We start from the raw sequence: 23,702 nt of genomic DNA on the forward strand, positions 1-23,702 counted from the left end.
GTGAGAGAATGGGAGCTCGCAAAAGAAAAGACATGTCTAAGAAAAAAGGCCCTCCCCAGGAAGTTAAGAAAGGGGAGAGAAAGAAGGGAGTTATCATTCACCCCTTAACAAATCTAAGAAAAAGAAAAAGCCAGAATCTAGTCTATACCCTGCAGTAGAGCTAGAAGCCTTGGAGCTAGATAATTCTGATTCTGACACTCTGGATTCTAGCGAAGAAGGTGGTCTAGAGGGGGAGGTGGCACGGTATGAGGAAAAAGATATCACCCTGATAGACACCGGCCACTGAAAACAAAAATGAATGTGAGGCCACCGCCTATAAATCCGGCGGGCTCACGCCCCTCAGCGCCTCCGCCATATGAGCTTCGGCTGAATACTGGTACTGACTCCTTTTTACCTTTAGAGGAACGGAGAAAAATACAAATGGCTTTTCCAGTATTCGAGAATGTGGAAGGCGGAAGAGTACATACCCCGTAGATTACAATCAAATTAAAGAATTGGCCGAATCCGTTCGTAATTATGGGGTCAATGCTAACTTTACCACATTACAGGTGGAAAGGCTTGCTAATTTTGCCATGACTCCCACTGACTGGCAAACGACAGTGAAAGCAGTGCTTCCCAACATGGGACAATACATGGAATGGAAGGCTCTCTGGTATGATGCAGCCCAGGCACAAGCTAGAGTTAATGCCACGGCTGAAGATGAGAATCAGAGGCAGTGGACATTTGAAATGCTGACAGGTCAGGGTCAACATGCCCTTAATCAAACCAACTACATCTGGGGCGTCTATGGTCAGGTGTCGGCCGCCGCTATTAAAGCATGGAAGGCCCTCACAAAAGGGGAGAGTCCAATGGACACCTTACAAAGATTGTCCAAGGACCCCAAGAGCCATTTTCAGACTTTGTGGCCAGAATGACAGAGGCCGCCAGTCGCATCTTTGGTGATTCAGAACAAGCTATGCCCCTGATTGAGCAACTTGTCTATGAACAAGCAACCCAGGAATGTCGAGCAGCTATCGCCCCTCGCAAAAGCAAAGGTTTACAAGATTGGCTCAGAGTGTGCAGGGAGCTGGGGGACCCCTAACCAATGCAGGACTAGCTGCCGCCATTTTACAAACGCACAGGTATAGAGATTTATCTAATCGAAAAGCTTGTTTTAATTGTGGGAGAATGGGGCACCTTAAGAAAGATTGTCAAGCCCCTGAAAGAACAAGAGAATCGAAGCTTTGCTATCGTTGTGGTAAAGGTTATCATAGGGCTAGCGAATGCAGGTCAGTCCGGGATGTAAAGGGAGGCTTCTGCCCCCTATTGAAGAATCCAAGGTACCCCAATCAAAAAACGGGTCACGGGGCCCATGGTCCCAGGGCCCTCAGAAATATGGGAACCAATTTCAGAAAAGCAATCAAGAGGAAGTAGAGGTTTCCGAGGAACCTCCGGAATGGACTTGCGTGCCGCCTCCGACTTCTTACTCATGCCCCAAATGAATGTTCAACCGGTCCCAGTCCATTCCCCTGGACCTTTGCCCCCTGCCACCATTGGGCTTATTCTGGGCCGTGGCTCCTTAACTTTACAGGGACTCATTATATATCCTGGGATTGTTGACCCATATCATAAAGAGGAGATTCAAGTTCTCTGTTCTAGCCCTCGGGGTGTATTTTCTATAAAGCAGGGAGATAGAATTGCACAACTGGTGTTGCTGCCCTCCCTCGGGGATGGAGAAACCTACACTTTACAAAAAAGGGCTATGGGATCTTCTGGAAGTGATTCAGCCTATCTGGCTATACCCCTAAATGAGAGACCTACAATAAAATTGTTAATTAATGGAAAAGAATTTGAAGGGATAATGGATTCGGGAGCAGACAAAAGCATTATTTCACTCCATTGGTGGCCGAAGTCTTGGCCCACTGTTGTTTCATCTCATTCTCTACAAGGTCTTGGATACCAGTCCTCTCCTGCCATCAGTGCCTCAGCCTTAACCTGGCGGGATGCTGAAGGCAAACAGGGATGTTTTACCCCCTATGTGTTGCCACTCCCTGTAAATTTATGGGGACGAGATGTGTTACAAGCCATGGGCATGACCCTAACTAATGAATACTCCCCCAGGCATCAGCCATTATGGCAAAGATGGGGTATACAAATGGTAGAGGCTTGGGTAGGCAAGAACAAGGCAGAATAAAACCCATTACACAACACGGAAATCGGGGTAGAAAAGGACTGGGTTTTATTTAGGGGCCGTTGAGGCTTCACGACCCATACCATGGAAAACAGAGGAGCCGTTATGGGTCTCTCAATGGCCTCTATCCTCTGAAAAATTAGAGGCTGTCACAAGATTAGTGCAAGAACAGGAACGGCTGGGGCATCTAGAGCCTTCTACCTCCCCATGGAATACACCAATTTTTGTTATTAAAAAGAAATCTGGGAAGTGGAGATTACTCCACGACCTGCGGGCCATTAACAATCAGATGCATCTTTTTGGCCCTGTTCAAAGAGGCCTTCCTTTGCTTTCTGCACTTCCTCAAGATTGGAAGCTTATTATTATAGATATTAAGGATTGTTTCTTCTCTATTCCACTTTACCCACGGGATAGACCAAGGTTTGCCTTCACTATCCCTTCTCTTAATCATATGGAACCAGACAAGAGATTTCAGTGGAAGGTACTGCCGCAAGGCATGGCCAATAGCCCAACAATATGTCAGCTATATGTGCAGGAGGCTTTGGAGCCAATTAGGAAGCAATTTACATCTTTAATCGTTATCCATTATATGGACGATATTCTTATTTGTCACAAAGAGTTAGATGTTTTACAAAAGGCTTTTCCCATGCTGGTGGCTGAATTAAAACAGTGGGGATTAGAGATTGCCTCAGAAAAGGTTCAAATTGCAGATACAGGCCTCTTTTTGGGCTCAAAGATTACTCCCAAAAATATAGTTCCTCAGAAAATAGAAATTCGCAAAGACCACTTACAAACATTAAATGATTTTCAGAAACTTCTGGGAGATATAAATTGGTTGAGGCCCTTTTTAAAAATTCCATCTGCTGATCTAAAACCCCTCTTCGATCTCCTGGAGGGTGAGCCTCATATCTCCTCACCCAGAAAATTTACCCCTGCCGCCCACCGAGCCTTACAGATGGTGGAAGAGGCCTTACAGGAAGCACAATTACAACGAATTGAGGAGTCACTACCTTTTAATCTGTGTGTTTTTAAGACAGCTCAATTGCCAACTGCAGTCCTGTGGCAACATGGACCATTACTTTGGATTCATCCAAATGCTTCCCCTGCTAAGATTATTGACTGGTACCCTGATGCTGTTGCACAGCTCACGCTTCGCGGAATAAAAGCAGCTGTTACACATTTTGGCAGGGATCCTGATTCCTTGATTGTGCCTTATACTGCTGCACAAGTTCAGACCTTGGCAGCCACATCTAGTGATTGGGCAGTTTTAGTTACTTCCTTTTCAGGACAAATTGATAATCATTTTCCAAAGCATCCAATTTTACAGTTTGCCCTAAACCAGGCTATAGTGTTTCCACAAGTGACAGCTAAAGACCCACTCCCAGATGGGACTGTGGTGTACACTGATGGATCAAAAACTGGTATGGGAGCTTATGTGGTCAAGGATAGGGTTATATCTAAACAATATAATGAAACTTCACCTCAAGTTGTAGAATGTCTGATAGTACTGGAGGTTCTTGAGGCTTTTCCAGGACCCCTCAATATTGTATCAGATTCCTCTTATGTGGTTAATGCAGTTAATCTCCTTGAGATAGCTGGAATAATAAGATCCTCCAGCAGAGTTGCTAACATCTTTCAGAAGATACAAGCTGCCTTGTTAAATAGGAGATTTCCTGTTTTCATTACCCATGTCCGAGCACATTCTGGACTCCCAGGTCCCATGTCCTTAGGGAATGACTTAGCGGACAAGGCTACAAAGCTGGTGGCCGCTGCCTTGTCTACCCATGCACAAGCAGCAAAAGAATTCCATAAGCGCTTTCATGTGACGGCTGAGACCTTGCGCCGTCGTTTTGCTCTATCCAGGAAAGAGGCTAGGGAAATTGTTACTCAATGCCAGAATTGCTGCGAATTCTTACCTACTCCCCACATGGGAATAAACCCACGTGGCATTAGACCATTGCAGATGTGGCAGATGGATGTTACTCATATTCCCTCTTTTGGAAGGCTTCAATATGTTCATGTTTCTGTTGACACCTGTTCTGGCGTAATGTTTGCCACACCCCTAACAGGGGAAAAGGCCTCATATGTGATTCAACATTGCCTTGAGGCCTGGAGTGCTTGGGGAAAACCCAGAATTTTAAAAACAGACAATGGACCAGCATATACCTCTCAAAAATTCCGACAGTTTTGTCGGCAAATGGATGTTACCCATCTAACTGGCCTACCTTATAACCCTCAAGGACAGGGCATTGTGGAACGTGCCCATCGTACACTCAAATCATATCTGATTAAACAAAAGGGGAGTATTGAGGATGTTCTACCCTCGGTACCAAGAGTTGCTGTATCCATGGCACTTTTTACCCTTAATTTCTTGAACTGTGATGCCCAAGGCCACACTGCGGCTGATCGCCACAGTTTAGAGCCTGATAGGCCAAAAGAAATGGTAAAATGGAAAGATGTCTTGACTGATCTCTGGAAAGGCCCGGATCCTATTCTTATAAGATCCAGGGGAGCTGTGTGTGTTTTTCCACAGGAGGAAGAAAACCCCCTGTGGATCCCTGAAAGACTCACTCGAAGAGCTCCTTCACAACTCCAGAATAAGAAGGATGGAGGCCAAGTGGGTGATGAAGACTCTCCTACTCGGGATGATGGTTCCTAGTATGATGGGAGAGTTACGGTGGGCCATCATGTCTACCTTCCCCCTACCGATGCCAGTGATGCAGAATGCCCAGGTGTTCCCTAGATTTTTCACAAATAATAGAGAGTTGGGGCTTGCCTTTTTGCCTTTAGATCCTCAGATACAGAGTTTTCAGGATGAGAGAACCTTGTCATTAGTAGGAAGCTTGTGCTTTACTGTGATTTCTTCATTAAAGGATAATTTTATTCATATGGATCCAGAAAGATCTAATGCTAATCCTTTTGAATTAATGGAAGCTGTACTGATCTTTCTCCTATGATAGTGAGAAGGGACAGATTACTTTTGATTGGAAAGGGGCATTAGGCAACAGTCTGAGTGAGGGACAGAGCTCTGGATCATCTGATTGGTCCTCCTCCAATGTTAAGTATACCCCTTTTAAGAGAACTAATTATTCAGCTGCCCTTTATTTGGGTTGTGAGTAATGATACCTTAGGTAAGAATCAGAAAGAAATAAATTGTTCTGCTTAGAATTGTTTTTATGCATTATGCTGGGATGCTATTAAGCACCCTTTTGCTTTGGTAATGCGCATGCCTCGATTTATTCCAGCTCCTGTTGAGGCGCCAAGTAATTTGAGTTTGTTTAGGGAAAAGCGAGATTTTTGGGATCTCTGCTATTATTGTGGGCCTGATAGCCACCGCCGCGGTTACTGCTTCGGTTACCGCCTCGGCCCTTGCACTTTCTGCCACTGTGCAGACAACTCAAACCATTAATGAACTATAGGCCACTGTGACCATGGTCCTAGATAAACAGGCCACTGCCAATTCTCAGATACAAGGAGGCCTGATGTTGGTAAACCAACAGATTAATTTGGTTCAGGAACAATTGGATATATTGTGGCAGATGGCCAAATTGGGATGTGAACAAAGTTGCCTGGCCTTTGTGTCACTTAGTACAATATGAGAATTTTACAAGAGCAGCTAACCTGTCAAAAGCTCTGTCTCAACATTTATTACAGAATTGGACTTTTGAGTTTGAGCAGACACTCCGTGAGTTGAGAATGGCGATCCTGCAAGTGAATTCGACGCATCTGGATCTTTCTCTGATGGAAGACCTCTCCCCTGGATTTCATCTGCATTTTCTTATTTTAAGGAATGGGTGGGGGTAGGATCATTTAGCCTAGTTCTCTGCTGTGGAATAGTGTTGATGCTTTGGATGGTGTGTACGCTCAGAGCCCAAACAAAAGGAGAAAGTGGTGGTGGCACAAGCACTTGCTGCCTTAGAACACGGAGCATCCCCTGACATTTGGTTAACCATGTTAAAGCAATAGGTCGCTGGCCTCCCAGCTCTTGCACCCCACGAGGCTAGTCTCATTGCACGGGATAGAGTGGGTAGGCTTCAGCAGCCCAAGGAGTTGCAAGGCTAAGCACTGCACAGGAGAGGTCTGCGGTATAACGACTTTCTCCTGGGAGATAAGTCATCTTGCATGAAGGTTCTATGTCATGATCTCCTTCCCCCAGAAAAAAGACATCGGACTGGTCAGGACTTCCTCTGGGGATAAGACCCTGGAGAGGAGCTTTGTACATGTTCCGAATTTGCACATGGGGATTTGACCTCTATCTCCACTCCAAAGTTGTGGGTGTCCTATTGCTTCAAAAATAAATGAATAGGGGGAGATGTGAGGAGCCGCCCTCGCTATCGCTATTGCCGTTAGAAGATGGCGCTGACATCCACTGTCAGTTGGAGTTAACTGTCGCTGTCAGTTGGAGTTAACTGTCGCTGTCAGTTGGAGTTAACTGTCGCTGTCAGTTAGAGTTAACTGTCGCTGTCAGTTGGAGTTAACCGTTTAAACTGTGCCTCTCCCGTGACGTCATCTGGGGTGATGTGCAAACCACCAATCCCGGCTCTACACATCTCACTCGGAGCTCCTAGGCTTATATAAGGGGCTGGGTTTCTTAGCTTGGGGTCTCCCTCTAAGAAGCTGATCATCTATCTCTCAAGATGCATTAAAGCTTTACTGCAGAAGGATCCGAGTGTTCTGCGTCGTTCTTGCTGGCGAGACGGTAGCGCGGGACACACAGGGAAGCTTTTTAAAAATGAACCACATCCTGGGATACAAAACAAATCCTTACAAATCAAAAAAGATTAAAATCATGCTTTGTATCCTATCTGATCACAATGCAATAAAACTTAAAATTGACAGTGAACAAACCTCTAATAAATACACATGCTCATAGAGATTAAACAACTCATTCCTGAATGATGAATGAGCCAAAAAATGCACAAAAGAAATAAAAAACTTCCCAGAACTAAATTAAAATAATACAATACAATAAAACCTCTGGAACACACTGAAAGCAGTCCTATGAGGGAAATCCATAGCTCTAAGTGCCTATATTAAAAAAAAATCAGAAAAAGCACAAACAAATGGCTTAATGATGCAACTCAAAAAGTTGGAAAAATCAAGAACAAATAAAATCCAAGTCCAGCTGATGGCAAGAAATAATAAAATCCAGAGCATAAATCAATGCAATAGAAACAAAGAAAACAGATACAAAGAATCAACAAATTTAGCAGCTAGTTCTTTGAGATGATACACCAAATTGACAGATCATGGCCCAACTAACCAAAAGAAAGAAAGGGAGGACTTATATTAACAAAATCAGAAACGAATAGGGACACATTTCAACAGACACCAAAGAAATTCTGAATATTATGTGGGGATATTTAAAAACCTATTACTCAGTAAGCCAAAAAACCTAAGAGAAATGGATGAATTTCTAGATTCAGTCAAACCACCAAAATTAAACTGAGAAGGAGTCTAAAGAAACAGTAATGAAAAGCCTGCCAGGTAAAAAGTCTAGGGCCACATGGGTTCACAGTATAATTCTACAAGACATTCAAAGAAGATAAGTAGCCAATCCCTGTTTATTAAAGAAAAAGTAAAAAGAAAAAGAAACAAAAGGAGCACTCCCAAACTCCTATGAAGCCAGCATCACTTCAATGTTCAAACCAGGTAAATACAACAAGAAAATCACAGGCCAACATCTCTGATAAACATAGACTCAAAAATATTTAGCAGGCCAGGCGGTGGTGGCACATGCCCTTAATTCTAGCACTCAAGAGGCAGAGGCAGGTGGATCTCTGTGAGACCAGCCTGGTTTACAAAAACTAGTTCCAGGACAGGCTCCAAAGCTACACAGAGAAACCTTGCCTCGAAGAAACAAAAACCTACACAAAACAAAAAATTCAACGAAATACTTGCAAACAGAATACAGATATCCATCAAAAAGATTATTCACCTTGGCTAAGCTGGCTTTGTCCCTGAAATTCAGGAATGGTTCAACATACACAAGTCAGTTAGATGTAATATGTCACATAAATGGACTTAAAAATCACATGATCATGACAATAGATGCAGAAAATGCTTTTGACATAATTCAATATAGATTCATGATAAAATCATAGAATGTAGAGTGAGAGGGAACATACCTCAACATAGTAAAAGCAAAATACAAGAAACTCACATACATGACAACATAACAAACATAACCCTAAATGGAGAAAAGCTTGATACAATCCTACTAAAGTCAGGAAAAAGACTATGCTATTTCTTTTTAGTATTATGCTATAAATACTAGTTGGAGCAATAAGGCAAGAGAAGGAAATTAAAGGGATACAAAGAGGAAAGGAAGTCAAATTATTCCTGTTTGCAGATGACATGATATTATACATCAGAGATGACAAAAGTTCTACCAGAAACTCTTAGAAATAATAAACATATTCAGAAGCATGGCAGGATACAGAATCAACTTAAGCAAATCAATAGCGTTTCTACATGCCACCAACAAACATACAGAGATCTTAGAAACACTCCTCAAAGAAAATAAAACATCTCGGAGTAAATCTAACAAGGAAGTGAAGGGCTTCTACAATGAAAACTTTAAACCTCTGAATAAAGAGATACAGAAAGACACTAGGAAATAGAAAGATACCCCATGCTCATGGATTGACAGAATTAGCATTGTGAAGATGACCATTTTATCAAAAGCTATTTACAGATTGTACTGGCTGGTTTTGTGTGTCAACTTGACACAAGCCAGAGTCACCAGAGAGGAAGGAGCCTCAGTTGAGGAGGCTCAACTGAGTTGAGGAGGATCCTCCAGGATGATCAACTATAAGGAATTTACTCAGTTAGAGATTAATGAGGAGGGCTCAGCCCATGGTGGGTGGTGTCATCCCTGGGCTGGTGGTCCTGGTTCTTAAGAAAGCAGGTTGTTGGGGCTGGAGAGGTGGCTCAGTGGTTAAGAGCACTGACTGCTTTTCCAGAGGATCTGACTTCAATTCTCAGCACCCACATGGCAGCTCAAAACTGTCTGTAACTCCAGTTCTAGGGGATTAACACCCTCACACAGACATGTGGGCAGATAAAACACCAATGCACATAAAAATAAATTATTAAAAAAACAAATTTAAGAAAGCAGCCTGATTGCCAGGCGTTGGTGGGGCACACCTTTAATCCCAGCACTCGGGAGGCAGAGCCAGGCAGATCTCTGTGAGTTCGAGGCCAGCCTGGTCTACAGAGCTAGTTCCAGGACAGCCTTCAAGACAATACAGAGAAACCCTGTCCCGAGAAACCAAAATAATAATAACAATAAGAAGAAAGCAGCCTGAGCAAGCCAATGGAAGTAAGCCTTGCTCCATGGCCTTTGCATGCAAAAAACAAGACAACAACAACAACAACAACAAACACTATGCTAACAACCATAACACCCATAACACACACACACACACACACACACACACACACACACACAGGACTTAGTAGACCCATATAGGCTCCATGATTGTCAGTTCAGTCTCTGTGAGCTCCTATGAGCTCTAAAGCAGTCTATTCCTTTTAATTCCCAGATGCCATGTAGCTCAACGCAGCTCATCAAGAAGGTAGGGAAACAGATCTTATGTCTCCAAGTCCAGAGCTTTCCGTAGCCCACATCATTGCCTCTCCTTTCACCTAGAGATCAACATAGCTGATGGCATCTTCAAAACCTATTCTCATTGTCTTGACCCAGGGCATTGCCCTGTCTCGGGTCTTCTAGTCCCTAACGACTCTATAGTCTCCTCTTTCAGGGTGCTTCAGCCACCCTAAGTACTAGATAAAGCTCTTACGTGGCCTTAGCTCTTGTTTGTGACACCTGTAGCTCTTGCTTCTTTATCTCAGGCAGGCTTCTTACTCTTTATCCAACACAAACTCTCAATCCCCTCTCATGTCCCACCCTGGGATATTTGTTGAAAAGTGTCCCTCAAGAAGATACATTGAAGTCCTATGCTAGGTACCTGTAAATAATTGTCTTTACAGATGCAATCCTGTTGAGATTAGGACCAATGTCCTCAGAAGAGCCCCATAGAGAGGAAAATACCATATGGAGAGACACACAGAAGACAGACAGGCATGTAACTGCAAAAGCAGAGTCTGGAGTCATGCCACTTTAACTCAAGGGTCTTTGTTAGGGTTTTTATTTCGATGATGAAACACCATGACCAAAAGCACTTCGGGAAGGAAAGGTGTACGTCACTTACTCTTCCAGGTAACAGTTAATCACTGAGGGAAGGCAAGCCAGGAACTCAAGCATGGAAGGAACCTGGAGACAAAATCTGATGCAAAGGTTATGGAGGAGTGCTGCTTGTTCGACCTGCTTTCTTATAGAATCCAGGACCAATAGGTCAGGAGTGGCCACACCCACAATGAGCTAAGCCCTCCCACATCAATCAGTAATTAAGAAAATACCCTCAGCTGGATCTTATGGCGGCATTTTCCCAACTGAAGTTCCTTCCTCTTAGATGATACTAGCTTGTGTCAAGCTGACATAAAAACTAGACAGGACACCAAGGAATGCCAAGGATTGTAGGACACTTCCAAAAACTAGCAAGAGTCTCAGAGGCAGGAAGACCCTAATGACACCTTGATTTTAGATCTTTGACCTCCAGAACTGTAAGAGACTAGATATCCATTGTTTTAAGCCATCTCATTCCTGGTGTAGGTTGAGTATCCCTAATCTGAAAAAAAAAAGCTTTCAAACCCAAAACATGTGAATACTGACATGATCCCACAAGTGGGACATGCCACACCCAAACTCATGTGACATTTCTCAGTCAGAATGTGGGTGAACAAAAAAATACCATCTAAAAAATCACCTTCAGACTATCTATGTATAGGAGATACCCAAACATAAGCGAGCTTTATGCTTGGACCCCAGTCCCACATCCAAGACATTTGATTATGCTTATGCAAACATTCCGGGAATTTGAAAAAAATCGCTGGCCTGAAATACTTCTGTTTCCAAGAAGTTTTGAGACAGACCATCAGATTGTCCTTTGTCCAGCAGCTTTAAGAAGCCAGCATGTTCTAGTTAATGAGATCCATGACACCAGTTCCTGAAATTACATCTTCACCTGTCATTTGTTGCCTGTCCTCCCCTTTGATCATGATGGCCTTGCTCATGGAAAACCACCCTCCTTCTGGACTTTGCTCACTCCTCTGATAGCCAACTTTCTCTCTCTCTCCCCCATCCTCTCTCTCTCTCTCTCTCTCTCTCTCTCTCTCTCTCTCTCTCTCTCTCTCTCTCTCTCTCTCTCTCTCTCTCTCTCTCTCACACACACATACCCTCAGACTAACATCTTGTTTGGCCCTAAGTATAGAAGACAGTTTTATCTATCAAACACATAGGCCAAGATCCTAACTATGTGAAACATCTGTTAATTGCATTTGTAATCAACGGTGTATTTTATGATTATTTATTTATTTCAATAATGGTTTCTGACATACCTGTCTTTTTCCAAGGGGCAAACTGACACAGGAAAGTGATACATGGTCCTTGTTAGATGGTCATGGTCACTGTATCATTCTCCTTATTTTCTTGAAGACCTGGCTTTCCCCTCTCATATCTTGAATCTTTCTAGTGTTCTCAGAAATTTTTTTCGTAAGATGCGGAATAAACGTGTTGAACTGAAGATTGTACTGGATAAAGGGACTTGGGTAGGTAAATAAAACTGCAGCAAATAATCAACATGCATACCTCGACACTAGCTCCAGCTCCTGACATTAAATATACATTTGTGGGTGGTGAGAAGCCAATAGGTGACTGCAGTTTTATACTTTTAAGTGTGAACATTGCAGTGCGACGTTAGCCAGAAATGCTGGAGAACAGGTGAGTAGTGGATCACTGACTGGAGCTTTTGATCTATTTAGTCACTGGTTTCAAGCCTTCGTTTTATGAAATGGATAGACTATGTGGTCTTCCAGCTCCTTCTCACAAAGAGAAATAACATTCTGTCTCACAATGTGATCACTGGTTAGGACAGATGTCTGCCTCATGGATGTCCTCTTCGGTGACACTCTCTCTTACATGTGATCACAAACCCAACAAGCTCAGGGACAGTTATAGTCATCCCCTGTGCCTGTGTTTGGTGCTGGGGCATGGTACAGGAGTAACATATCCTGATCTGTCAATCAGAGAGAGAAGCACTGGAAAAACTTCTTGTATAGTCACTGCTATTGGTTGTTTCTGCTCCCTCCCCTGTCACCACCCTAGGATTCAAGATGAAAAAAGAAACAAAATATCTTGATAGGGTTAGGAAAACAGTTATATACCTTGATGAAGTAAATTCAGTTTTCAATAGTTATGTTCAATTTTTTCCATGGCTTATATACATTATATATGCACATATGTATATATATATATGTCATGTATATCATAAATGTATTTATCATGCATTTATATCTAAGTTTAGAGGCAAAGCTCACAGTTCACCCATTCTTAACTACTGAGAACTTGACCTCTATTCCACTTTCTCTGGCTGCCTCATAAATGTCTACTGTTTGTATGAATTGCAGTTTACTTAAACAGATGCTAATTCATTTAGTCAGATGTTTGTTGTCCTTCGAATACTCTGATCCATGTTGGCTGAAGTCACCTCCTGAGCGTCTCCAACTTCCACCATGGGATTCACAAAGTGAATGGCCTATTTGAGGTTATTTTGTCTGGCCTTCTTCGGCCGTGTTCAACAATGACACCAAATACTGCATTTCCACCATTTCAGCAGTCAGGCAGACACAAGAACCTGCCAAGAACGTTTTAATGCTGTATTGTGCAAACTGGGCTCAAGCCAGCCTGTCTCTGGGCAAAGAGGATTGTGTTCCCCCCACCCAACCTCTGTTCCCACTTTACTAAGTAGGGCTTTGCCCTTATGCAGCCTCAGGCACAGTGTCAAGGGCTCCCACCACCTTGAACTTCTGTAAACTCGATTCTGGTATTTTTTGGAAGGTGACTGAAGTCTCAGAGGATGGAAAGGGTGGGACAGGACTGAAGAGTAGCTGCAAGCCAGGTCGAGCTGGCTCCAGCTGAGGTTGCATAACAGCAAAGGCTGCCCTTCAACCAAATATAAACAAATTCGTGGCAGTAGCTGAAGAGTTTCAAGAAAGATTTGAGGTTAGCACATTGGTTCTCAAGAGTCACCTAACGACCATCAGAAATAGCAGGCATTTTCATTACAATTCCTAACAGTGGCAAAATTACAGTTACGAAGTGGCAACGAAAATTTTATGGTTGGAGTCACCACAACATGAGGAACTGTATTAAAGGGTCACAGCATTAGGAGGGTTGAGAACCGCTGGGTTAGCAGGATGTCACCTGACAAAAGACAGACGTGCTATGCAAAAAGCAACAATTAAGTAAATAATTGAGCAAATAAAATAATTAGCACTTATATGCGTAGATGTCGTCATTATATAAAAACAATACACACTGCACATATACGTAACAATAAAGCCTGACCCTGTGGTCAGACATCGACACAACAGGAAGGACCCAGGGCAGGTACTCATCTCAAAAACGTTCTAAAAAGTGTTGCAATGATCGGTGAAGTAGCTGATGGAGTAAAAATACATTCCTCCAAGTCTGACAACTTGAGTTCGATCCCTGAAATTCACACAGTGCAAAGAGGGAGCCCACTCCCGAAGACTATTGATCACCACACATCTGCGGTAGCAAACATACACAAACACACACGCCCAATAAACGTGGTTTAAAGAATTAAGTGATGCAAGGTCCTCTTATGTGGTACAATAATGTTGTCTTATTTTTTCACCAATCTTCGCTCTTATACGGGAAATATAACTGTGGTGTAGTGTTTTTGTTTTTGTTTTGCGGTTTAGCGCAGAATTTTGCTGTTGTTGCTTATAGGATTTTCGTTCAGGTTGGTATACAAAAAACAAAAACAAAACAAAACAGGACTGCAAAGGGGAAGGCGTTTTCCCACAAGAATCGCTTTGCCTAGGTGGCACAGGCTCTCAGTAGCAGAAGTCCAGGGCGGCAAGGCGCCGCGCGGGACGAAGGTAGAAGCGATCCTCCGCCATCAGACCGACACGTCGACACAGGGGCACGGTCCAGCCGCCGGCCGGGGAATGGTGGGTTTGATCTATGATTATCTGGTAAGGCTAGAGAAGTCCTGATGGACTCCTAAGGGTCATAGTAACCACCGCCTTCCCAGAGGGTTCTCCAGGGAGCTGGGGGTTGGAAGAAAATGGACCAGGGGGACTAGGAGGGGCCAGGTGCACCGGATAGTGAGTGACCACTCCTGAGCCTATCCCTTAGACCAAAAGTTAGAGGAGTTACTAAGGGAATCTCGGGGACTGTGGGCGAAGGCAGACAGAAGCCAGATACTCCCCGGCCCAGTCACTCACCATCTTCCAGCGCTTCGTGTACCAACAGAAGTCCAAGGAGCAGCCAAACCTTCATCTTCAGGGCTGGTGACCTGCAGTATAGTTGGGGACTGTGCTCAGCGCCGCAGGCTGCTCAGGGCAGGGCAGGGCACGGCAGGGTAGGGCAGGGGCGCCGAGGGAGGCGGCGCTGGGACACTACAGCTGGGGGATTCGGTTTCTTCGGTTTCATCAGGGGGAGCACACAGTTTGGGAGAAAAGTAGGAGATTACAAAAAAAAAAAGGAAAAATAAAAATTCCGCGCGATATGATCTTTTCTGCCCCCTGGCGGAGTCGTGAAGCATAACGCTATTTCCAAGCATCAGGACAACTAAATCGAATTCTTGCCTTGATTTTTCTCCAGTTTTGGTGTTTTGACTCAAGTTAACCCTGCTCAGGAAGGCCTCCTCTCAATAAACAAGGGAGTTCTTTCACTTTCACTCAAAAACAAAAAGCAAAAAGCAAAAACCAAAAAACGTTGTTGCACTCCAAAATATTGGTTGCTGTGGTTGCTTCTTTAGGTCAGAGATGAGATAAGCAGCTAGGCCCGGATCTGATGAACCTGTGCATCTCGCTGCAGGGGAACCACCGAGCGGTGGAAGGGAAGGACTGTCTGTCTGGGGTCAGAAGGGCGCACAGAAGGCCAGCTCTGGTCCCTGTGTGCTTGCTTACCTTCTAAGCAAGAGGTCTTGTTACTGTTCACAAGACTATTACGTAGCATGCAAGAGAGACTGCCCTAAACTGCCATCATTGTCCTCGTGATGTTAAAAAAAACAAAACAACAAAAACCAAAAACCAAAACCAAAACAAAAGCCTCAACACCAGGATACGACACATTATAAAGATGAATCAGCGCCTGTCCACTTGCAGCTTACAGGGCAAAGGAAAGCAAAACTGGACAGCAGGAACTTCTGATCTAGGATTGCGCGCCTCTCCTACCTGTGCTCCGCAAAATCACTGATATACTGCTTATCCGAAGAGCACCTCTCACCAATCATTTATACCCTGGGGTCAATTTCAGCCAATAGTTCTGCTTCAGAAACATTTCTGGTTCAAGCCTGGCTTCTCTTAGGCAGGGAAACCCTTGGTCCTTACATATGAGGAGTTCGGAGACAATTCTGGCATCTTGGAGAATCAACTGTTGGAGAATTACAGAGTCCTGAACTGTTGTGGGATGTTATTTTAACTAGGCAAAGGTGTGTTACATTTGTCTGTGCTGCAGATTATTACTTTAACTGTGTAAAGGTGCGTTGCATTTGTTTATGCTGCATTTGTTTAACGATCTAAGGGTGTGTGTTTAATTATGTAAAGACGTGTTGCATTTGTTTCACCTTCCCTGCCTAAGGCACCTGACTGGATTAGACTGATTGGTTTAAAGAGATAGGCAGAGAAAGGATAGGTGGGACTAGCAGGCAGATAGAATAAATAGGAGGAGGAATCTAGGCTCAAGACAGGAAGGCGAGAAGAGAGGAGATAAGGGGATGACCAGGGCCAGAAGTCAGGCAGCTGCCAATCAGCCATATATGAGAAACAGTGAAAGAGAGAGAGGCAGACAGACAGACAGACAGAGGGGTAGAGACAGAGAGACAGACAGAGAGATGGAGGGAGTGAGGGAGGGAGGGAAGGAGAAAGGGAGGGTAAACAGTTCCAAAGCAAAAGGTAGATGGAGAAACAGGTATTTAATTTAAAAGAGCTAGTCAGAAACGAGCCTAAACTAAGGCGGAGCACTCCAAACTAAAAATAAGCCTCCATGTCATGATTTGGGAGCTGGTTGGTGGCCTAAAAGAAAAGCCTGGTACACTGAACCATTCTATTTCTTTCTCAGTTTGGACCATGAGGTAGCCCTGGGAACGTCTGGAGAGTGGTCCATCTTGTCTTTGTCTTCCAGTTGACCGCCTCTGTATTAAGTGCAGCAAAGCTTTTAGGTATTTAAAAGTATCAACACGGTGTCTACAATCTATTGCTAGAAAGCTTCACACCGCAATCCAGTGCTTCTGGATACTTCTCTACTTTGACCTACATTAAAAGGCAAATTGGGGTGATGGGCAGATGGGAGCTATTTTCGTGTGTTTTTGAAAAATTTTTGAAATACATCCACTCAAATGGAGATGTAGCACGATTCCTTGGCAATACAGACTTGGAGGCCTTAGACACAGAGACACTAGATCACTCTGAGGAGCTGGGCGTCATGGCACACACATACAGACCCAACTACTCAGGAGGCACAAATGTCTCATGAGCCCAAGTTCAAGGCCACCCTGGACATCATAGTAAGACCACCATTGCAAACAAAACAAAGTCCCACTTAGGATAGACTTCATGCCTATCCAATAATTGTTGTTACATACAAATGTGCGTGCATGAGAGAGAGAGAGAGAGAGAGAGAGAGAGAGAGAGAGAGAGAGAGAGAGAGAGAGAGAGAGAGAGAGAGAGAGGGAGGGAGGGAGGGAAGGAGGGAGGGAGGGAGAGAGACCCAGTCTGTATATTACTTGTATATTTTCAGGGATATTTAATAGCCAGTTGTTAGTGTACTCTACTCCTCCTTGGGCGAGACCCAAGAGGAACTAATTAGCTATATGAAGGACTTTCACAATCAAACAAGGTGGTCCAAGAGACCTGCAACCTTAAATGACTTGGAATCATGTTAAGACACTCTGACCGCTCCCTTTCACTTAACAGGTGGATTTGTTATTGGGAAATGTTTACCGCGTGGAAAAACAATAAATTTTCCACTCACATACTAGCCACCAGTTATGCACACTGTTCTTGTTTGGGCAGTAAATGGCCCCCAACTGCTCATGCACTGACAGCTTGGTCCCTAAATGGTGGCCCTGTTGAGAGTGACTTCATGGCCAGGGTACTGCCGGTAGCAATGGGTCAGCCCACGGTGAAGTTACTAGCTGAATGGGCTCCTAGGAGGTGGAGCCAGGTTAAGGAAGTGGGTCATTGTGGTGCCTCTGCTCGTCTCGGCCCCTTGCTCTGTCTCTTGGCAGCCTTGGGCAGCTTTTCCTCTGCCACACTTTTCTTCCATTGTGTACAGAGACACTTAGCCAAGTGACCATGGATGGAAACCTCCGAAACCATGCAACATGTTGACTCTGTCTTCCAATCACGTCGTGTGCATGTGCATGTTTTGTGTGCAGTATACCTGTGCAATGCATTTGGAGGCAGACGAACATACACGTGCTGTCTTCTCTCTCCTCGTTTCTGAGGTAGTCTCTCATGGACTCCCAAGACTGCCATTTAGGTTAGGTTAGTAACTTCCCTGGATCTGCTTCTCCACCCAGAATCCTACCTCCAGCTCGGGGACTGCAGGCACGCGTGGCCATGTCTAATATCTACATGGGTGCTGGGAATTTGAACTCAGGTTCTCTTGCTTTCACAGAAGTGTTCTTACCTACCCCCCCCATCTCTACATCCCCTTATCAAGCATTTTTTGCTAGTGCTAGGATGGAGGCTGAGGAGCTTCCTGATGATCAAGGTCAAGGTGACAGGTCCATATAATAGCAGTTGAAATGGTAATCTCAGACATGGGATCTTGGGATGGCATGCTTCAAAAACAGCTGATTATTTTCATTGTGTATCACAAGGACTAAAGTTCTGGGGATGTTTCTTTTCTGCCTCATAAGACCTGGTAGTCACAGTGATGGTTGTCTGAGTATAGTAAAATAATAATAAAGCAGAGTATATCATATTGCGTTTCTGAGTTTCACAGGCCCTTCAATTCAGAAAAACAATGACAAACATAAGCTTCCAAATTTAAGTGAGTCTGAAATGCATGCTTTTGTTTTGTATGATACATGTGCATACTGAATTATTATAAGTCATAGTAAAGTTTATTTAAAAACACATGGTTACATTATAAAGCATAACATAACAGTTAAAGCAGCAATAGTTTTTGTTACAAATTCTAAAAAAAAAGAGTCCGACTTTATATGTAAAAAGGAACAGCAATTATAATTAAAAACATCAAAATTGTCTACTGAACAAAAAGTCTTTACATTTGCACAAGTACTTACAACAGGGGACTTGTAGGATTTTGTAGACATAGAAGTTCTGGGTTGTTTTAGGCCTCCGTGCGCAACCGCTATTAAATATAATGATTACAAGATAAAGCAATAAAATGATTGGCACTGCTGGTGGACATGAAAAACGAGGGGCCCATCAATGAGGTGTGCGTACAGAAGGCTACCCTGCTGGCAGTACAAGGCTTTCTACTAACAGGGTCTGGGCCATGCATTTCTCATCTCGAGGTTGTGTACCTGCAGGAGACACAGCAGGGTCAGGCCATACCATGCCAGTTCCAAGACACAGTCACCCCCTCCAGCGGTCACAGATATTCCTTGGTCCTTATTCACCTTAACACACTGATGAGAGATTTGGAACTGAAGTTAAAGATGCCAGGTGAGCTTTATTCTTTAGAAGCTTATACTTCACTATGCTAGACACCGCCAGGGTGTAGGAACAGATACCCACATACAGCAGGGTGCCCGAATGTGGCATCACACTGGGATCCTAGCTGGAATCTCTATGGGGCTTTCAGTGGTCAGAAAGGCTGCTTAGAGTCCAGAGATCGGGGCAGTGACTATGGCCATGGTTAAGAACAGACAAGTATAGAACTCCTAGCCAGTAGTGTTAAAATTGGGTTATGCCATAACAGAATACATCTGAAACTAATAAGACCAAATCTGTGTAAATATAAACAATCATGAATACTATAAAAGCCAACACCTAGACCAGCAATACAACAGTAGTATCAGACCTCTCAAAACCCAAAAAGCTATTTTAAATTCTTTAAATATAAGTACATAAGGGGAGGGGAACATCAGTTAAACAGTAAAGTCTAGCAATTTTATCTTCACATCTACAGCTAAGATGACCTTCGATGGCATTATTTACTACATGAATTTCAGTATTATTCCTTGATATGTAAAAATAGAAAATGTACAGAGAAGGCACTATTTTGGCACTAGCAAAAAGAACAGTTAGCGTCACTCATGTCACCAACCCCTACACACTACGTGGATGTGAATCATTCATGAATAATGCTCTAAACCCAATCTTTTAAAGTGCTGATGAAATTGTAGTTTGGGGACTATCACTTGAAGTGTATCTGGAGAAATCCCCTAGGTGTGTTGCAAAGAAGCAAGAGCTGGGATTTTAGTGCAACTTCATCATCTGGGTGGCAGATTTGGGATACACTCCAATTTTCTGTTTTACACAGCCGCCACCACACACACACACACACACACACACACACACACACACACACACACACACACACACACACACCTCTCACACTCCTGATAAAGAAGGGAGAAGATAAGGTGCCCGAATTCTTCTGAATCCTTAGCACTATAGGACAACTACTTTTCTTCACCTGTGATAAATGTTCAGACAAACTTAGAAAATTATTTGGTAACAGTCTTAAACCACAGTGTTTTATTAGAAAACATTTTAAGTAACTACCTGCAAACTTTCAGGGCTTGGGAAAAACTGGCTAAAAGAAATACTTTATAAAAATTAAAATTGTCTAACTTTTTATTCCTTAGGAAGATGATTCAGAAGCTGGTCTTTTTGAATCAGTTACAGTTGGTACTACTAAAGTTAACATACCAACAGTAGTTTCAATGTTGACGTTACATATTAATGTTGATATATATGTATGTATATATAATATTTTGCTTAGCAGGTCTCACAGTTTCTAGTTAAGTTTTTCTCAGGAGTTCTTAAACTTGAGCTTTCATAACTGCCCTTTGAAGAATGTGGTTGGCGTGATCTTTATGTGCTAATTCCCAGATCACCCTCCTTTGCAAAGAGTAAGAAGTTAAGGTGCCGTGATGAGAGAATCTCACTGAGAATACCAGCAACACGGTTCTTCGTGTAAGAGAAAATAAAGCGCTACAAACTACTTTTGCTCGCCATGATGAATAAAAGGTGTCCACATGTGACATTCTGGATCATCTGCTCACTAGTCAAATCTATATAAAATATTTTGGTGTTCCTATAAGCCAGAATAAGACGTTTGTTCAAAGTATCATGAACTCAAAGTTTAGGAGGACAGAGGCTTGGCAAAGGGCTGGTAGTACTGGCGTTTGCTGGCAAGCACATACAGAAACAGTAAATACAGAAACAATTAAACAAGAACATCCCAAGGTTCCTACTCCTACTCCATTCAGATCCCAAAGCACCTGTCGTAATATACTACAGTTCAGTGATTTCATATTAGAAACATGATAAATATGTCTTAAAGAATCTCTCTATAGAAAACATACATATAAAATTGTATCTTTTAAAATAGCTTAAAATCTGAAATATCTATCAATATAAAACATTAATCTCTCTCCACACCAAAATTGTGTTCTTAATCTATGTGACAATATCACATCCAAAGTTCATCAAAAACCCAACTTACTTACACAATGATAACCGAACACCCTCCACAAACACACACACAAATATATATCATACATACATATGCCAATGTGTTTATAAACATTATACACATACAGACATGCTTGTCCATTTGGGTCTTCACAGAAAAGAAAAGCATGGTCTCTGACAAAACATGTTCACAGGCATCTGTGTTTCCCCATGTTTAGACGTGAACATTTCTGCTCCTAACTGAACACAGTCACCAAAACACTCCTAGTTGCCTGTCACGGTCCAAGCAAATCTGGTTTTGTTACAGTAGGAAATTCCGAGATTCATGTATGAAGTTGTTCACATTTCCTGTGTGAAGGACACTGCTGTAACAGTAAGGACTTTTTTACACTTTAAATTAAAAATTCTTCTGAGCATCTTTTACATGAGTCTATCGTTCTGATAATTTCTACCCTCCTTGTCCCTCTCCAGTTCCCCCCACTCCCTATCAAATCTATGACCTCTTTATTATTTTCACATACACACACATGAGTGTGTGTACACAGTCTGCCGAGTCCATTTAGTATTGCTTGTATATACAAGTGTTTAAAGCTGACCTCTTGGGATTATTTAACCGATCAAGGGGCTCATCCCTGATTCTCCCTCTCTGGGTAGTCATTAATGACAGCAAGCATTCCTGATCATGCCTAGTCCTTCACAAACTATTTTACCCTTTGCCAACTTTTCTCCTGTAGTAAAGCAAGCAGTCTGAAAGAGTGTCTGGGCTTCAGATTTTACCGGGTGTACCCTGGAACCTTTGGAATGTCAGTACTAAGCCCTGGGTTAGGGAGGCATCCCCAGTAGCTGGGAACCCAGAACCTTTGCCTGCTCATTTGATAGTTAATTACAATAAGTTCCTACTTCCACACAAAGGGTTGCAACTTGCTTTTAAACAGGATCAGTAAAATAAATGATCTCTTAGAAGAATTATGAGAAAGCAGCTGTTTTCCTTGCCTTTGGATTATGCAGGGCAATTAGTATTCTTGGTAACAAATGGCCTCCTGGGAGTGCCATGTCTATGTTAAATGTTCAGTCTCTAGATTTACCTAATAAACCAATTAATTACTTTTACAAAAGTAACTCATGAGGAATAAGACTGATTGGAGATTTATAATCTACTATCAGAGAACCCTATAAAGTAAAATGTAGCAATCACAGAATCTTACATATAAAAATTTATTTAATCACATACAAAGATCACTGTGTTTTTAACTCAATTTGGTTATTGAACTCAAAGTTTTAAATAATTGTGTTCTGAAAGTAACTGATGAGTTAACTGTGTAATATCATAGCTTGTGTTAATAGGCTTAATGTGGCCATTTAAAGGCAAATGAAATAGAAAGTGATAAATGATGGAACTGGGGGGGCAGGAATCTCTAAATATTTCTATAAGAAACATCAGAGCCCAAATGCCCCGTGAGACTAGACTAGTGGTATTTTCCTACACTCTTTCATCTTTTCCTTTTTTTGCACACTGTAAAGATAGAATTTGTTATCACGTCCATTTCCATCTAGACCCGAGAAAATATCAGGAGCAAAAGAGTGAGTTATGTGATTGATGAGGTGACAGATGATGAGCTGTGATTAGGTATTAAGTAACAGAAAACAGCCTGAACCATTTTACCAAATGTGTGACATGTCTTCACTCACTTTTAGAAACAGAAAGCATGTCTGAACCTTTGTCTATGGCTCTCTGGTTCTTGAGCCGTGGGATGGGACCACATTCATTCTCTGGCTTAAAGTGTCCCGAGTAGGCCCTAATTGCCCTCCTGAGTCCTTGATGGGGTTGGGGTTGGGAGAGCATATCACTTACAGCAGGTGGAAGTGTTATATTTAAGGACCAAGGCTCTCGAAAACAAGAGTGGCCATCTAGTGTCACAGATTCTTTCTCTATCCTGTCGTACAGAAGAAACAAATATTCCCCCCTGGCTGAAGTTTTAGTAAACTGTTCTAGCAAGTAGGAGAAGAAAGTGTGTGATAACTCTACCAGGGCATTGTAATGTACAGAAAACGCTCGTTCCTTATTTCCTCCTTGACCCTGACCACTGTTAAACATCATGACACGTGGCTGCATTTTCGGCAAGTCCAAATTGATAACCATAGGCCTAACAAGGAGAAAACCATTACTATTTCCCTAACCTCCTAGGTATATACAGAATACACCTCTATTCAGCAATACACTCTACACTAGTATGTGCAGTATATGCCACCCGTTACAATGCTGGGATAATGTCACACAGTAATAAAAACCAACAGCATGTAACACTCACATTCCCAAACATACATTACTTTGGGGTACTTGTTGATGAGGAGTGTGCTCAGGCACTTTCCCCAGACACATAGTTCACCATCTGAAGAGAGGCTATCTGGAGGAGGAATTATAAGCTAGGTGAACCATGTCTGCAACAAACCCATGACATCCCAGCATGATGGTGACGGCCTGCCATAGTTTACTCCTTGTAAGTGATGTGTGGTCAGACCGTGGTCAGCATCAGCATTCGCTTGTCTTTTCGTGGAATATGAAAGGTAAACTGAAGCTTCTTTGGTGATGGTCGTTTGCTTGCATGGCAGCTTTCTCTTCTGTTGCTGCATTGATGTTGTCTACATAGACATCTTCATCATCTTCTTCATCCCTGGGGTTACCCTCCAAGCTGTGTCTAATGCCATAAGCGAAGTAAATCAGAAAGCCTTTGGGGGAAGAGAAAGCGCATCAACG

The 23,702-nt window shown here is 42.9% G+C and overlaps 2 protein-coding genes across 5 annotated transcripts in view; both read right to left on the reverse strand.

Annotated features, from left to right (window-relative positions):
- Pdgfrl (platelet derived growth factor receptor like) overlaps positions 1–15,015 on the reverse strand; it is a 59,626-nt gene extending 44,611 nt beyond the window's left edge. The window contains exon 1 of one of the 2 annotated variants that reach the window (XM_040731888.1): positions 14,549–15,015. In XM_040731888.1, the coding sequence (XP_040587822.1) occupies positions 14,549–14,603 (55 nt within the window). In that variant the 5' untranslated portion in view covers positions 14,604–15,015. The remainder of the gene's footprint in view (positions 1–14,548) is intronic. The other variant, XM_013110803.3, reaches the window with a different exon arrangement.
- Positions 15,016–18,380: 3,365 nt separating this feature from the next.
- The window catches only part of Slc7a2 (solute carrier family 7 member 2), a 57,897-nt gene continuing 52,575 nt past the window's right edge, over positions 18,381–23,702 (reverse strand). For all 3 annotated transcript variants that reach the window (XM_013110805.3, XM_005066643.4, XM_013110806.3), the window contains exon 12: positions 18,381–23,674. In XM_013110805.3, the coding sequence (XP_012966259.2) occupies positions 23,478–23,674 (197 nt within the window). In that variant the 3' untranslated portion in view covers positions 18,381–23,477. The remainder of the gene's footprint in view (positions 23,675–23,702) is intronic.

This window comes from Mesocricetus auratus, unplaced genomic scaffold, assembly GCF_017639785.1.
Source record: "Mesocricetus auratus isolate SY011 unplaced genomic scaffold, BCM_Maur_2.0 Super-Scaffold_100026, whole genome shotgun sequence".
NCBI lineage: Eukaryota > Metazoa > Chordata > Mammalia > Rodentia > Cricetidae > Mesocricetus > Mesocricetus auratus.